The 18,279-nt window shown below is 35.8% G+C and overlaps 1 protein-coding gene across 2 annotated transcripts; it reads left to right on the plus strand.

Moving 5' to 3' along the window:
• Nucleotides 1–2,330: 2,330 nt before the first annotated feature.
• On the plus strand, nt 2,331–13,660 carry LOC104240145 (CBS domain-containing protein CBSX1, chloroplastic-like). 2 transcript variants are annotated; one of them, XR_714337.2, is made up of 9 exons: nt 2,384–2,664; nt 4,466–4,553; nt 4,629–4,693; nt 6,961–7,009; nt 7,337–7,389; nt 12,339–12,454; nt 12,580–12,637; nt 12,717–13,015; nt 13,393–13,660. XR_714337.2 is itself a non-coding variant. In XM_009794923.2 (8 exons), exons 1-8 carry the CDS (start codon nt 2,470–2,472, stop codon nt 12,795–12,797), a joined length of 705 nt encoding a protein of 234 aa, XP_009793225.1. In that variant the 5' UTR covers nt 2,331–2,469; the 3' UTR covers nt 12,798–13,071. The 2 variants fall into 2 exon arrangements, 1 of the variants encoding a protein (XP_009793225.1); XM_009794923.2 differs by lacking the exon at nt 13,393–13,660 and having other exon boundaries at nt 2,331–2,664; nt 12,717–13,071.
• Nucleotides 13,661–18,279: the final 4,619 nt, after the last annotated feature.

Consider the following 18,279-nt stretch of genomic DNA (forward strand, 5'->3'; position numbering starts at 1 on the left):
AACGCCAGGTTGCGAGATGATAATAGGCACACATGAGACCATCTTGAAGATGCATCTATTAGGACCATAAAATATCTAAACACCCACTTGGTGGGTGAATAGGTCCACATATATCCCCATGTATACACTCTAAAAAGCTAGGGATTCAATGTCAACCTTCATTGGTGATGGTTTAGTGATCATTTTGCCTTGATAACAAGCATCACAAGAAAATTCCTCATTTGTAAGAATCTTCAGGTTCTTTAATGGATGCCCACTCGAATTTTCAGTAATTCGTCTCATCATTATTGATCCAGGATGGCCCAAATGGCCATGCCAAAGCACAAAAGTATTTGAATCCATAAACTAGAAGTTTACGATAGAGTGTGCTTCAATTGTACTAATTTTTGAATTGTATAAACCAGAAGATAAAGTTGGTAACTTTTCTACAATGCATTTCTGGCCAGAAATATTCTTTGTAATACAAAGATATTCCCTGTTCATTTCATCTATTGTCTCAACATGATACCCATTTCGGCGGATATCTATAAAACTCAACAAGTTTCTTCGGGACTTGGAGGAGAACAATGCATTGTCTATAATAAGTTTTGTTCCCTTAGACAGAAATATAATGGCTCTTCCGGAGCCTTCAAATAAGAAAAGTATTTCTGATCCTTGAATATGACATGAGTTGTTCCACTATCAATAACACAAATATCTTCATGATTTGTCTTTGATCCAAACATAATTTGAGGGTTATCCATATTCTTCAAAATAACATAAATAAAATATATTATAGTAAACATCATTATCAAAGCATAACTTTTATTTATGTACAACAATTACATAACCATACTATCTATTACAAACAACAAAAATTAAAATATTTACATTTCTACAGATTCACTACCGATTACATGACTTGTTTCTCCTTCTGGGAGTGCAAAGTAATCAGCTACATCCAAATGCATGAAGTCTAAATTATCTTCAGAAATAAAATTTGCTTCAGCATTTTTCTCTGTCTTCTTCAGGGAGGCTTGATAAAGCTCAACCAGGTGCTTTGGCGTACGACAAGTACGTGACCAGTGCCCTTTTCCTCCACATCTATAGCATGCATTTTCTGCATTTGGCGCTTGCACCGCTTCATGCTTTTGTTCCTTCCTTTTCCACTGCTGGTGGTGAGGAGGCTTCTTTGGTGCATTATTATTACCATGATTGGGGTTTCTTCCCCGACCACGGCCATGACCACGACTGGGGCCACGACCTCTTCCACGTTTAGCTTGGTGGAAGTTCGTCTCATTCACTTCAGGGAATGGACAAGAACCAATAGGTCGGCTTTCATGATTTTTCATTAATAGCCCATTATGTTGCTCTGCTATAAGAAGATGTGAGATAAGTTCAGAATACTTTTTAAATCCCATCTCTCGATATTGCTGCTGCAGGAGCATATTCGAGGCATGAAAAGTGGTGAAAGTTTTCTCCAACATATCATGATCAGTAATATTATTACCATATAATTTCAATTGGGAAATAATTCTGAACATAGCAGAATTATACTCACTTATAGATTTAAAATCTTGTAGCCTTAGATGAGTCCAATCATATCGTGCCTATGGAAGAACGACCATCTTCAGGTGGTCATATATATCTTTCAAATTATTCCACAGTATGACTGGATCTTTAACAGTAAGATATTCCATTTTCAAGCCCTCGTCAAGGTGATGGCGTAGGAATATCGTTGCTTTGGCACGGTCTTGGTTTGATGCCTGATTTTTGTCTTTGATGATGTCTGCCAGACCCATCGCATCAAGATGAATTTCGGCATCAAACACCCAAGACATGTAGCTTTTGCCCGATATATCCAGGGCTACAAATTCAAGTTTAGAAAGATTTGACATTATTTAGGAAAAGAAAGTTCTTACCTCTAATACTTTCAAAGTATTTGCTTGAGATGACAGAGTCTCGTGGTGATAACGTGTTATAAAATAAAAACTGTAAAGTAAAGACAGGTATAGAGAGAAACTAATATATTATTCGAATTCAAATTGATGAACATAATGAACTGAAACCTCTTCTATTTATAGAAGAAAGGAAGCTGCTGTGTAAGCTGTTATTATACCAGATATGGATAATCTTCTACCGGGGTAATGTTTATCCATAATCGGGTACCGAAGTGATAAACTTCTTCAGGAAGCTTATTTCCAATAGAGTACTAAATATATAAATATATTTACGGCGGAGTTCCATATGAATAAGCTTATTCAGGAAACTTATTTACAACGGAATACTAAATAAACATCCATAATATAATATATTTATAACCAGTTAATGATTTAAGTAACTTTTTTTGCACCTGAACAATTCTGCACAAATAGTATATGTTCCCACTTGTAATAAACACACTACAATGGGATAGAGTAGAGCCAACAAAAGATAACTAAGCCAACAACGCCTTTAGATTCTCTCTCTGCTGAATTGTCATCTCCGGCGATGGCATCTATATCACCGTCGGGACTCTCCCTCAGCAGCTCCTCCGCCGCTCTCCACCACCAGCTTCCTTGCCTGCTCTTCTTATCTCCGCCGTGCCTAAAGTTTGCTACTTTCGGTAAATGTTTCCTCTCCGTCCGCCGCAAGCAGTTTTCCGTTACCGCCAGCAGCAACACTTTGACGGCCAATTCTGCACAGGTATACCTCCCTCCTTGTCTAAATCTTATATACTGCTTGAAATTAAATGCTTAACTTTATACTGGCAATTTTATACAATCAAGTCCGGTAATTGCAGGTAATTCTATTTGATAGGTAACCTAGAACAAATGTTAAGTAACCTTCCATAACAAGTAAAATCTATAACTAATTCTGTATGTGAATCTCCTGCATAAACATGCAAGAGTACAAACAAGATTTGTTTACCTAGATAAGTGGATTTTAAGTAATTTGGTCTTCAGATGCAACCTATTATGGCATATGCAATTGTTAACGTTAATCACAACAGTTAGCTCAGAAGTTGAAGCCCTGTTCAATAACTTGAAACACTGGTTTCTTACGCATGGTTATGTAGAAATTTGATAACCTTCTTTAGCTTCTTAAAATTAATTGGTATGGGTTACACATCAGACATACTGATGGATGGAAAAGAAAATTTATTAAAACTTTGCACATATTTAAGTTATTATAAGTAGTGTTAATCAATCTTGGATTCAAAAAATACAGTTAGGATGAACTATATTTTTCATTTGTGAAGAGCAACATATTTGTTTCTTGTGTGAGTGGATTTTGTTGATACACATTTGTACTTTGTCTAAAAGGAAATTGAAAAGGAAAAGGAACATTACACACTGTTTTTCAAATTAACATTCATTCTTGTATTTTGGAGTTATCCGAAAAGTCTTTGGTATTTCTAAACCAGAAACCTTCCCCTGTCTCCTTCTACACTTTTTCTATGTCATCTAGGAGAATAGGTGAGGCACACACTAATGCTGACAAAAGTTCAAACTCATCAAAATTTAATTTGAGCTTCATCTTTTGGACCAATTTCTATTTACACAATAGAATGTGGCCTCTTGCCTAACAACTCATGGTAAGTCCATTGGCTTTGAGGAAGAATGTTTTAACCAGAGTTATTTGTGTGCTTGATTTGTGTTTCAAGTTACATTCTAGGACTGGCAATAATGAAATGCATGCCACATAAGGTTATTTAAATAAGGAAATAAAATGCATCTGAGTTTTAGGAACTTTTTTGAGTTTGCACTTTTCTAAGCCTCAGCCCTAACGTTGTGATAAAAAATCAGTCTCATTTTCGCGTGGGGAGAAACTGAACTCTATAATATGTGATTATTATATTCAAGCATTTAATCTTGAGTCTGTCAAAATTCTTGGCCATAGTGGATATTCCCCCGGTTATTACCATTTACTAGTCAAACTTCTTTTGGTAACTTCCTGTCCATAGGAAAAAAAGCAAGCTCGAGCAGCACTGGACATGCAGAGCAAAAAGCGCAGGGGGTGCAAACATGACTTAGTTAGAAGCTGTGCTATAGATCTGGATGTGTTCCATAGATGTGGGATTACGTGCAACTCTTTTACTATCATCTTCACTGCAATGAAATGTAGATATCTCGCACGTCCACTTTCTTTTGATAAGTTGGCTATGTGAGCTAGATTATGCAATCCTTGACCAATTGGTGTTAGAAGCAGTCAACTTTAGATTTCATCTAACCTTAAGTATAGCAATAGATTATTTTCACGTAGTAAATTGTACTAACACGTATTGGCTCCTTCACATAAACCTTGCTCACAACTGGCTGCTTGATAGAATTATGTGGCTGTTTTCATATTTATTCTAGACCTGTTTACTTTCAAGAAGTTTTCCGTTCCTTTTTATATATATATGATTTTAGTTTGAACTATAAATGCATTCTTCTTTTCATCAAGAAGTTCCAGTTCCTCATGAATGTCCACCAAATGATAAGCTTATATATACTTGTGGCAGCCAACAAATGGTGTATATACAGTAGGTGATTTCATGACGAGAAAAGATAAGCTACATGTGGTAAAGCCATCAACATCTGTAGATGAAGGTATTTTAGTGCTCAACTTCATCGCTAGCCACCATCATGTTGTTAATTCCTGATATATGATTATTCCTGCAACAGCCTTGGAATTGTTGGTAGAACGCCGAATCACTGGTTTCCCTGTGGTTGATGATGACTGGAAATTGGTAAGTTCTGTTTTCTAATGTCATCTTTGCAATATTGTAGATGGAAATGTCACTTAAATGACCGTGTATTTCCTGCTTATGTAATGTTCAGTTTTGATAGTTGATACTTGAAAGCTAATACCTTGAATAAATTTCTGAAATGGTTCCCGAACTATAAGTTTGGTCTTGATTTCATCCTCAACCTTTGAATTTTTATTTATTATTATTATTATTATTATTATTTATTTTTTAAATTGCTTCTCACTTTATAACATTTAATTTTGAAAGGTCCTATGCATCTGAAACTAAGGGTTATTTTGCCATGCTGCGTGTAAAGCACTTGACATCTGGAAGGGTATAAAAGAGATTTAAAATAGAAGCTTGGAACAGTTAAATAGAATAGCAAATTGGAAAGAAAAATAGAATGTCAAAAACAAAAAGAAAAAGGAGAGAAAACAGCTTAGCTGCTTTTTCATGGAGGGTGAGGGGAATGGCTTATGTAGGGACTGGTAGGGATGTTGCTATGGTTGGGAAGGAAGGGGAAGAGATGTGGGCAATGGGTGCTGGGAAGAAGAGGGTGTGTCCATCTGGTGAGAGAAGGCGATGCCAGAGGGGTGGAGGTTGGTTGGGGTTGGGTTGTGGGGAAGCTATGCCGCAGGCGGCTTTGCACGATTAAAAAAGGTATTATGGGAAGCTCTGTGCCATCGGAAGGGGTTGGCTGTTATAGCTAGGGGAGGGGTTTGGGAAAGGAAACCCTATGACAGGTTCTTTTTTTCTTGTGAAAATAGTTTTTATACTTCTCATCTTGTATTTTCTTGTCTTTCGGGGTTTTCCGTTAAAGATGTCAAGTGATTTTCACGTGACATAGGAAAATCACTTCAATTTCACTACAGCTAAGAGGGAGATTTTAAAAAGAAATTTAATAAATAGAGTACTAAAAGGAAGTGATTGAGGACTGTTTCAAGAATTATTCCTTGTTTCTTATTCAACTTCATAGAAACACATATTATTATATCAAAGTGTTAGGAAGGATTTAAGTCCTCTGCAATATCTATCTTCTGTGAGAATAGAGGTCTCTAATAATACATGCGGATCATCAAATTTAGATAGAGTACAATGATATAGGACATAATCTTTGTCATTTAAAAACTCATAATTTACTCTGATGCGGGCCTTTAGACAGAAGCTTAAAACAGATCATCTAATTGTTCCAAAACTTTTCTAAGAGTAGTTTAATGGATTCGATTGAGCATGAAAGATAAAGATGGTGTTATTTACTTCATATATTTATTGGAAATTCTCATAGTTGGTGATATAAAGATAAATTATCTTTGTTCTGACACCTAGATATTTCTCTTTAAGTGTTACATTTTACAGCTTTCAATAAGTAGTTTTTATTTTTGTTGTAGTTCACCACCATGTCAAATAGTGGTGAAGAGCTACTTTGTTTTTTTTTTTTGTTTTTTTTTGTTTCCTGTTTTATGTTTTTATGTTCTTTCTGCGTTTCTATTGGAACTTGGCATAGATAGACTTGATCGAAGAAGTTTCTATTCTTTGGTTGGCTTTCCAATGATCTTCTGAAAGTAATGACATTAATGATTCCATCTTTGTCATTTACTTTCTTTTCTTTGTCAGTGTTGCATTATAGTTTTTCTTGGTGAATAGTCATGATGTCTTATCAAATTAGCTAGTTTAGGAAAACTGAAGTTTGTAAAATTCTTTTCATTTTCCATAAAACATTTCTTTTTGCAGTAGAAGTTTGAAAATTGCTTTTGAAACTTTTGCAGTTCTTCAAACGCTTTGGTTGTACATGAATTAGAATTTCTTTTGTTAACATCCATGAATTATAAAGTACATATTCTTCTGGAAACAAAATTTTGCGTTCTTTTTTATTATTCATAGTTGATTTCTGAATTATTTAATGGCATGTGAATAGGAATATCTTCTGTATCTCTCACTTTTGGTAATTTTACTTTCTAGAGACTGATTCCTTTTTTGTTGGTATTCCAAGTCTGAATCGGACTCAAGTATTTTGAGTGCTCCTCAAAATTTTAAGAAACTTATTTAAGTAATAGAACGTGTAACTGGCAGTACGAAAATATGAAAGTAAGAATGCTCAAGTTGCAACCATAACCCCTATTCATGCTTCTTTATATCGTATGGATATGATCATATACATTAGCTTCAAATATTAAGTTCAAAGATATTTCAAAAATAATATGCTTGTCTTGTATTATGATAAATCAAAGATATTTCACTCAGAAGCTTGAAGTTCTCTCCTGCTGCAGGTTGGTCTTGTTTCTGATTATGATCTATTGGCTCTGGACTCTATATCAGGTATAATTTTTAGTTCTGATGCTAGAACGATATTCTGTGGAGATTAGAAAAGATCCCATTGGTTTTAGGCCCATGTTTTATTAGGATCCTTTCCAAAAAGCTATGTTGCTCAGACTCTCCAAAAATGTCATTGGGTGTGTGTCCTCCAAAAATAGTACATTTTTTGATGATCCGACACGGGTGAGATAACATTTTGGAGAGTCCGCACAACATAGCCGAAAAGACCTGGAACCTTTTTGGTGTTAAAATCTGTTGATAGTATTTTGAGTTGGGATTTTGAAGTCGTCTTCGGAGGAGAATGAGTGCATCTCTTTCTCTTTTCCTTAGGTACCGGAGGAGCTGATGCAAATATGTTCCCGGAAGTGGGCAGCAACTGGAAAGTAAGCAAATTTTGTTTTGTTGTTAGATCATCTCTTGAATGCTTGTTGATCATCTAATGTGCTAGTTCCTTAAAATAAAATTTGTTTTTTCCAATGTGAGACCTCAAATTAAAAAAACTTTCTACTTATTTGGATGTCACAACCCCAAAACCGACCCGGTCGTGATGACACCTATCGTGAAACTAGGCCAGCCGACACATTTCCAAATAACCCACATTTCATTTAAAACTTAAGTTAAACCATTTTTTAACTGAAATCCAATAAAAGATATAAAGTCAAAACCAAAACAAAAGCGGAAAGTAAAAGCCCGACCTCGGGTGTCACTAAGTCATGAGCAATACTACAATAGTTCCGAAACAAGACAAGACCAAAATAGTCTGGAAATAGCAACAATGTACTAATAGGAAGATAGAGAAGGAGAAAGGCGGAACTGTGATCGCCAGGCAGCTACCTCGCTATCTCCGTGACGTCCGCGACCCGAATAGTCAACAATCACTACCGTGCCCTGAGATGCCTGAATCTGCACACAAGGTGCAGGAAGTAACGTGAGTACACCAAATCAGTAAGTAACAAGTCCAAACTATGGACTGACATATAGTGACGAACCAAACCTCAACAGGTAATACAATTAAACTGTACAGTAAAGTAGGTGTGCTTGCAGTTCAAGTATTCAACTCAACAGCAAATAAATACAATCTGAACAGTGTGGAGTATAAAGCTCAGCAAATCTCTATGTACCAATGCACAGAAAGTATGAAAAATGTACCATGTACCTCCACTCTCAAGTGCTCAACCACTCGGTACTGTGTATGGCCATCCGACCCAGGGAAGATCCATCCCGGGATATATACACATAACTGACCGCAGTCATCCAGTACCGAGGAAGGTCATTCCAGCCCTATGGAGAAGATCCATCTCCAGGTATAAATACTTGAACAAGATCCATGTCCAGGGAAGATCCATCCCTCAATAATATCAACTGTGCTCGCTGGGGGTGTGTAGACTCCGGAGGGGCTCCTTTCAGCCCAAGTGCTATCACAAGCCAACGAAGGCATAATCAATATTCCGGTGCGGCGTGCAACCCGATCCCATACCATCACTCATAATTAGGCTCTCGGCATCACTCAGTCATAACTCTCCAGTGTCTCACACACGGGCTCACAATACCAAGAAACTAGCCTGAAACAACGATATGATGTACCAAATAACAATAACTGAGATTGAGACATAATATAATATGCATTGACAAGATTGAGTACAGAATATCAATGAAGCTAATGATATGACAGCAAGAAACTACCTCTCGGGTCTCAACAATTATCGGTGTGAAGCCTTAACATGATAATTAGCATGATTTACAGCTTATTAACTTAATCACATAATCATTACACAGGTATCAGCAATAAAGAGTCACTAAGCGGTGCCATGGAATGATCCAGGCCACAATTCTCACGGTGCACGCCCACACGCCCGTCACTTGGCATTTGCGTCACCTCAATATTAATCATAGAACACATAGTTCGGGGTTTCGAACCCTCAAAACCAACTTTGGAAGTGTTACTTACCTCAACCAAGCCAAAACTCTAACCCGCGATGCCTTTGCCTCTCGATCCGGCCTCCAAATGCTCTAAATCTAACCAAAATCAGTATATCATCATCAATACACGCTAAAGGAATGAAACCCACACGAAAATTATCAAATTAGACCCAAAATCCCGAATTTGCTCAAATCGGGCCCCCGGGCCCAAATCTCGGAATCCAACAAAAATCGTAAAACTAGAAACTCCTTTCACTCCCGAGTCTATACATACCAAAATCATCAAAATCGGACCTCAAATAGCCCCTCAAATCCCCAATTTAAACTCTCCAATTTCAAGCCCTAATCTCCCAATTTCTTCTCTAATTTTCCCACTAATATCATGATTAAACAATGGAAAAATCGCCATGAACACAAGATACAAGGTCCAAGTAGCTTACCTCACTGAAAACACTTAATTCCCTCTTGAAATCACAGCCCCAAGCTCCAACTCGTCCAAAAATGGTGAAGAAATGGCAGAAAATCGCGAAGAGGGCCTTTTATACTTTCTGCCCAGCTATTTCCGCATCTGCGGACAATATCTCGCACCTGCGGGCCGCTTCGGCGCTCAAAAATCTGCACCTGCGGAAATCACTTAAGTCCTCAGACGCCGCACCTGCGCCCCAGGTCTCGCACCTGCGGGCTCGCAGATGCGGTCCAACCATCCGCTCTTGCGACCAATGCCGCTTTTGCGGTCTCTTTTCCGCTTCTACGGCTCGCACCTGCGGTCCCCAATCCGCTAGTGCGGTTATGACAGAAAACAGCAGCTTCAGTTGCAACTCCAATCTTTCCAACTCTCCGATAAGGCGATAACCATTCGAAATCATCCCGAGGCCCTCGGGACCTCAACCAAACTTACCAACAAGTCATAAACCACTATTCAAACTTATTCAAACCGTCGGAACACTCCAAACAACACCAAATCAACCTCGGATTCAAGCATAAGAACTTAGAAACTTTCAAATTCCACAAACAACGCCGAAACCTATCAAATCACCTCCGAATGACCTGAAATTTTATACACACGTCACAAATGACACTGCGGACCTGCTCCAATTTCCGGAATTCCATTCAGACCCCAATATCAAGATTTCCACTGCCGACCGAAAAAGGCCAAATTTTCAATTTTGCCAATTCAAGCCTAAATTTACCACGGACCTTCAAAATACATTCCGAACACGCTCCTAAGTCCAAAATCACCTAACGGGGCTATCCGAACCATCAGAATTCACATCCGAGACCTTCTACTCATAAGTTAACATTCGGTTGACTTTTCCAACTTAAGCTTCTAAATAAGAGACTAAGTGTCTCATTCCAATCCACGACCACTCCGAACCCGAACCAACCAACACGTTACGACTAAATACAGCTGAACAATACTTAAAGAAGCAGAAGTGGGGAGAACGGGACTGTAACTCATGAAACGACCGGCCAGGTCGTTACATTGGAGATATAGATAATCTTAAATTTCAGCATGAAATGCTATTACCATTAGCTTTGTAGCCCTTTTTCAGGAAAGTGGATATTTCACCTTATAATTTTGAAGATCCTGAGAACAAATTAACTGAAAGAGAACAACTTTTAACACCAAATCTTTGAGACGCTTAACACCAAATCTTTGAGATGCTTAATTGTTGATATTTAGCAAGTTGGTTAGATCATAAGTGGTATAGCTGTCCCCTAAAGGGAGAGGATAGCTTCCAATGTCTAGGAACTCAAAAGAAAGAGATTGATGACTGAAATTGTGAACGATCCTCATGATCGTTTTACTTACAATGTTGACCAACTCTTCTTGTAATCTGCTGCATTATTGTTAGTGGTTATGTTCAACAACAGGAAGTAAAGAATGCGAACCTTTACTCTTCCAGAAAACTTCTTATGGACTAAAGTAGTGATCACAAGGATTTGAAGTCATTAACAAGTATAGTGCATATCAAATATTCCTTTTTTTCCTCTGCTAATAAAGGTGAAAGCTACATTAGCAACTATATCAATTATGTTGGGAGGACATTGGATTCCAGTTTTGGGAATTATGGAACCAGCACTGGGAGCTGGATAATTATTATGAGCATATGGATATAGTGTAATGTTTCTTGTTTAATTGGTTGCAAATGTTTATAACTGCAAACCTAGAGCTTCAATAAAGATCACTCAAGTATATCCGGGTTAGTATAGTGAATAAAAAATGGTATTTAGGTTTTAGCTACCTATCCAAATTCAAACCTTTCTTTAACTATATCCAAATTCATCCAATCCGACAATTGTAACACGAATCTATGACGAGTTACAATATTTTCCTTCTCAAAGGCATTGCATAGAGAAAGATAAGAGCCAATTGGAAACCATGTTCTCAAACAGTTTTACTGGCGTTTTCATTTACTAATTAACAATTGAAAGTTGCGTTGTAGACTACACTATAGCACACGAACCTTAATGCACTCTGTTATAGTGTGATTGCACGAGCTACTCAAAAACAAACCTTCGATTAATTGATCAAGAAAAGAACATAGGAAATGCATCCAGCAAAAGCTGGCAACGTAGACAGCTTGTATGAGTCTGTATGGGGCATTGTTTGAGCACATTGCTGAAGTATGAAACATGCTCTTCATAGTTCATCCTTGCTGACTGAGATATGGCTGTTGAGAAGTTAATCCATTGGATTGCCTTTTTTCATCTGCTACATTCCAATCAAAAGGGGAGCCTTGGCGTAACGGGTAAAGTTGTTGTCATGTGACCAGGAGGTCACGGGTTCGAGCCGTGGAAACAGCCTCTTGCAGAAATGCAGGTTAAGGCTGCGTACAATAGACCCTTGTGGTCCGGCCCTTCCCAGACCCCGCGCATAGCGGGAGCTTAGTGCACCGGGCTGCCTTTTTTTTTTAACATTCCAATCACTAACCAATGGCATCTTGTAAACTCTGGTGGTTAGGGATCTTACTTGAACTATCTGGTTAGCATCCCCTGTTCCAGCTCCGAACCTCAATGATTATGTATCAAGTGATATGGTTTTGAATTCATCTTACTCACTATGGGATGTTTCTGACCAGATACTCCGTCCATGATGGACTAACCTCCGTCTTTCCTTGTCCCAAAATTTGTCTCCTTTTCGAATAGTAGACTTTCTTATTTCTAAGTTAATCTTACTTTTTTCATGCTGAACTATGGCAGATAGAAGTGTTGGTATTAATTGTCCTCTGCGTTACTTTAATACTTGCATATATGGTTACCCGATTACCTTCCTCAACTTGAAAACATATTTGCTTTTCTGTATGGAGGAGCAATGAAAATGCGCTTGATTTCAGAAAATCAAAATTGCTATCACACGACAATCAAAGCTATTGAAGTTGACACATCCAATTTTGACTTATAATTGCAGACATTCAACGAGGTTCAAAAGTTGATTAGTAAGACCAAGGGGAAAGTGGTTGGTGATTTGATGACACCTGCTCCCCTAGTAGTTCGGGAATCTACCAACCTTGAGGATGCAGCAAGGTTATCATTAATTCTTGATTTCAACTTAATCTACAGTTTTCATTTATCCTATTTTATGTTTCTATAGCATTAGTTGGACGAGACACCAAAGAGTTTGTCTCATTTATTACTTCTTTATTTGTCAGACTTCTACTCAAAACAAAATACCGACGGCTTCCTGTTGTTGATAGTGAAGGTAAACTGGTAAGATTCTGAGACCTTGCTTTTGTGCATCTGTACTTCTCTAAGTCATGATATGCTAATCAATCGTCGTATAATGAAGGTGGGAATAATAACAAGGGGAAACGTTGTGAGAGCTGCCCTTCATATAAAACGGGTCATTGAAATGGAAGGCCAGCAGTGATCAATTGGATTTAGCTGTAGAAGTGCATAAATGCAGTTCAATTTGACAAGGCAAGAATCATATGTTGTGCACATAATAGAGTAGATAATACAGTTCCACGGCTCCATGAAAAATATGTTCGAGTCAAAACTCTTCACAGGTATGAGCCACTGAAGAATATATCATTTGTAATTGGAAGGAGAATTTTAGGTGGACATTAAAAAGAATGCTTCTTTGAGGTATGGAACTAACACTTATTGATCGGAAATGATTTGATTCAATTTCATTTTTCATATATTGTGGAACCAATACGTGGATGGGCTCCAATCTATTGCTTCCACTAGGCTATAGCTTTGGTAATTACATGACTACAAAGCTATTATTTTGATGTTGGAAGTTTGCTGAGTTTGGTTAAACCATAATTTAGATCTCCAAAAAAGCATTAGCTTAGTTTTGTGGTTAATCCAGCTATTGCGACAGGCCTAAGTTTTACCTCATTTCTATTTACTTATGCGACACTGGTAGTAGGTAACACATAATTTGATGTAGAATGAACTCACTTGTCTCAATTTGAAAATTAAATTTGTCATTTACCTTTTACATTAATAAACTGCAGGCTGCCAGCTTATGGTGCCCCGGTAGTCTCGTCATTGACGACAGTGAAGAAGCCACACATGCATTAAAAAAAATTAGTAGCTTCTTTTCACACTTAAAACATGTAATATAAAATAAATTCAACTTAAGTTACAAATGTATGATTATCAGGTTGGCTTACTATGTTCAAATGTATGATTATCAGATTGAATTAATCAGTTATATACTAGTAGTTACTGCTAGTATATAACTTCTTTTACAGGGTATATGTATAGAAGCTAAATTCAAAATATCCGTATCTTCCCCTGTATCTGCATATATTGAATATAGTAAGCCAACAGGCATTGGTAAGGTGTGGACCATCAGAATTTGAGTTTAACTAATGTCCGGTATGAGAATTTTGACGTTGTCTTTACTTTTTGTAGGAGGTAACATGATTAATTTTCAAAATTACAGATTCAACTAATGGAGGTTATGTACAGATATCTTTTGGATATAAAACATGATAGTTCATCACAGGGCACGCCGGCTCTAATGTTATGAATAGTAAGGCTTGGGCCTTAGGCCACCCAAATTTGAGGGTCTCATTTTAAAAAAAAAGGAAATTTTACCACCTAAGGAATAGGTTAGTACCCTATTTATATTAAATAAATACCATTTTAAAATATTACATCCTATAAATACCTTTTATAGTTTATAGCAAAAAATCTAAATATAGTTCCATCCTACAATTAAGGCACCATATATGCTACAAAATATTTTTCTCTCTCGTTTTTTATATTTTCTCTCACCTAATTAGCGTATATCTCCTCTGACCAGCTTCTCTCTCTCTTCTTCCATACACTTTACCTCTTCTCCCATAAACCCACGTTTCATAAATCTTCCCCCACCCTAAATCTCTATTTCTCCGCCATTATCACCTCTACTCTCTTCTCCCACATACCCACGTTACTCCAATTCTTTGTCCTCTCTGTATTTCCACAGCATAATCAATCTTTATTATTATTTGGCATACAAAAACAGATCTATAAAACAACAAATTTCAGCAAGAAAAAAGGAAGAAATATAGAGATAGAGAAAGTAGAGGAGAAAGAGATCTAACCGTCCATCTCAACGATAGAGTTTTCAACCTTGATTTTGTCGAAAGCCATGTTTACAGATGAAAGAGGTGAAACTGCATTCACATGTATTCAGCAACATTCATTTATATATTTTAGATGTATTAAAAAGTTGTGATTATTCTCTTGTATTCAGTTTTAATCAGTTGTAATTAACTATTTTATTTGGCAGTAGTATTCAAGTGTTTTATACAACTGTATTCAGTTGTAGTTAGTTATATTCAACTATTTTATTCAGCAGAAGTTATTTGTATTTTGTTGCATTCAAGAGTTTTATTCAGCTGTATTCAATTGTATTTTGTTGCATTCAATAGAAAAAAAGGAGAAGAGAATTGAGAAGTTCGATCAGATATGTTGCTCTGGTTTTTCCTTCTTTTCACGTTTTGGAGTTGCTTTCTTTGAGCAAAATACAAATTAGTGTGTACACGTTTTAGTTCTTTGAGTTAAATTAGGAGACTATCATGTGATTTGATTTCCTTCCGTTTTTAACAAGTTTAAGTTCCTAGAATTTGCGCAAAAAAGTTACTGTATTTCATTGAAATTTCGCTTGAATACAGTTAAATACAGCTAAAATTTCGCTTGAATACAGTTAAATACAGATAACACTTAGCTGGATTTCCCGTTTTTACGCTTATTTTTTTCTTGTATTAATGAATACAACCGTTTAAATACATGAAATACATTGTATAAAAACATAAAAAGTATCTATAGAACGTAATATAGCAAAGGGTATCTATAAATGACTAATTAGGACTAAAATATGGTGCTTTGTGAAAAATTCTCTAAAAAAAAAAATAGGTGTAGAGGTATTTAAAAAATAATATTTCGTCATCCTAATATAAAAGTAGAGTTTTTAATATTAAAGAAGCGAAAGCTCTTTAGATATATAAATAAAATAATAATTTGACTTACTTAAAAATTATTTTGTACTCATTCATTAGATAAGTATAAAAAATTTACTCTCTCTTTCTTAATTTGTCCATGTCAATCTTTTTCCCCCCAATCTCTTCATATTTCAGAAATCCCTATATATTTTCTATCTTTCTTTTTAATATTCTTACCCATTTTCTTTCTTCAAGATTTCATTACTCACTTTTTGTTCTCCAGATTTCATTAGTTCAAAAGTTCAACAATACTTTTAAGCTTCCAATAGTTCTATACTTCTATTGCTCAATAAGATCTTATCTAAGATCAGCAATATCTCAAGAAAAATTACATGAGTTAGCTATATTGTCAATTGAAAAGGAATTATTAGAGAAAAATGATTATAAAAAAGATTTTAACAACTTTGTATCTCAAAAAACTAGAAGAATAGACTTTAAATAAAAATTATATCTTATAACTTTCTCTTAAAAATTTAGGCATCATATTAAACTTTGGCTTTAGGCCATGCATGTGCTTGAGCCGCCCCTGATTCATTAGAACCCCACAATTTTTGGTACTATTTTTTTATTTATTCTAGAACACAAAGCATTGAAGTGGACAAGCGTACCTCAATATCATGCTTTATGTCCAAGAATAAGAATCTTACTCCTTTAAATAATTTTACAAAAACACAAATGTAATCAGAGGTCTGACCAGCACACCATCACATTTTTTTGTGTCTGCAAGTATTTTTAAGAGTTTCTTTGGAAACCTCCTTTTTTTAAATTTCAGAAGAAAACCCCCATCATTTGACCGAAAACACACACACGCAGAGACAGAGAGAGAGAGATTACAGACCTAGAATATAGTTGAAAATCATTTTTGCTTCCAACTTTGCCTTAAAAGATCAAACTCTCCTCCAACTTTTTAACAATAAACATCAACCTTAGAATATGGAACAAAGACTGAAGTAAAACCTTCCAAACACCATACATATGGAAAAAAAATAATGTTAATGAATCGTCTGGAATGGTTGTTTCCAATTTGTTAATTAATAGCACGAAGCTTGTGCAAAAGTTTGATGCCTTATAATTGTAGTTGCTGCATATTGGGCAGTCTTTCCAAACTAGTACTACTTCTGGTCCATTCTATCTGCACTTTAAGGTCTTTGTAAACTCTTTAAGAAAAATATTCCATCTCTCTTTAAATGTCTCATTTATTTCTATTAACACTACACTAATTGGAACAATAAGAATGATTTTGAACAAGAAAATTAACAGTAACTGCTTATTTTTCTAAAACTTGAATATTTTTAGATAATTTTAATTCATCAAAACGACTAACATTTGACCTGAGGGAGTAAGTGTTTTCAATTAACCTATATGGTTCAAAACATACAAGGTAAGCATTTACATTTATTTGGCTCAACTGGAATCAGCAGTCAGTTAATTCGTCTCCTTCAAGGGTAAACTTGGGAGTTAATTAATAGAGGTAACGTGAGAGTTGAAGAAGGAATGCACAAGGCAAAGCGACTTCCTGCTTGTAAATTAGTTACCAAATACCTTTCTCCTTCTGTCCTCCCCACCTCTCTCTATCTTCCAACTACTCTTTTTCTCAATATGATACCATGTATCTCTCTACTTTTAGAAGGAAACCTAAGAAAACTTTATGGGTTCAACCTTTAATGTTCTTAGCATTGAACTCATTATATTTTTTAAATTATAAATTCAAATATTATATTTATTGTATTTTAGTGGGAATTACATATAAATTTATATTTCATGTTAAAAATATTAGGTTCAAATGAATTTGGTTATGAAATCCTACGTCCGCCGCCAATAGGAAATCATTTTACCTTGATGGTCAAATAGGAAATGGAAACATGTCAACTTCCTTCTGTCTAGGTTGCCATAAGAGCTTGCTTTACGTGCGCTTAATCCAATTTTGCCGCGATTCCAATGTCTTCCTCATAGCCTGCACTTTGCTTCAATTTCAATCCAGATAAGAGTTTAAAGTTTTAAGTTAGTAGATCTCAAGTATTATTTCACATATATCACCTCTGTAAAAGTGTGCAAGATTAGTAGACATGTACGGTTAGAGTTAATTTCATGTAAGGCCACATAATTTTATCCACTATAACAATAAAATTACAAATTTATTGTCACATTAAAATAATTGAATTATGTATGAATCGCTCATTAAATGAGAATGACCAGAACGTTAACTTTTTGGCTTAATTAGAAGATAAAAAATGAGGATTTTCATAAAGCACTATTGTTTAGAGCATAGTAACTATAACTTGCCTAATTATAGTTCGTAGCTACTGTTTAATTACTACCAGCTTTTATCACTTATATTATGTCGCGCCACGAATACAACATGTGTAAAATGTAATCAAGGCGAAATACAAGGGTGTGTATACAAAGGATATGACCGGTATCGACTGTATACATGAGTTTATACAAATGATACAACTTGTATCAGTTGTATTCGTTTCGACAGAACGAATACAACTTAGGCGAAATACAGAAAAACAGAAAAATAAAATGCTCTTGTTGAGAGTCTCAAGACCTCCGCTAGCTAAGCAGGCGCTTTAACCAACTGAGCTAAGAGACTTATTTCTATTCCTAATAATTAATCTCTTATTTCATAAATTTCCTATAAAATTCAAATATAGCTAGAAATGAGATTTGCTGAAAGTATAGCTACGAATGATAAATACAATGTATATGTTTGATGACCCACATAATTTTTCCATAAAAATTTAAGTCACCATGTAAATGTCGATTACCCATATAAAACAAAAGATAATTTTTTAAACATTTAAATGCAACAAAAAGAAAAAAAACGATTGCTTGGCACCGAAAATATGATTTATTGTCATTTTTATTTTTCAGAGCAAGTTGCAGGCTATGAGGGGGTGTGAG

This window comes from Nicotiana sylvestris, chromosome 2 (genome assembly GCF_000393655.2).
Source record: "Nicotiana sylvestris chromosome 2, ASM39365v2, whole genome shotgun sequence".
Taxonomy (NCBI): Eukaryota; Viridiplantae; Streptophyta; class Magnoliopsida; order Solanales; family Solanaceae; genus Nicotiana; species Nicotiana sylvestris.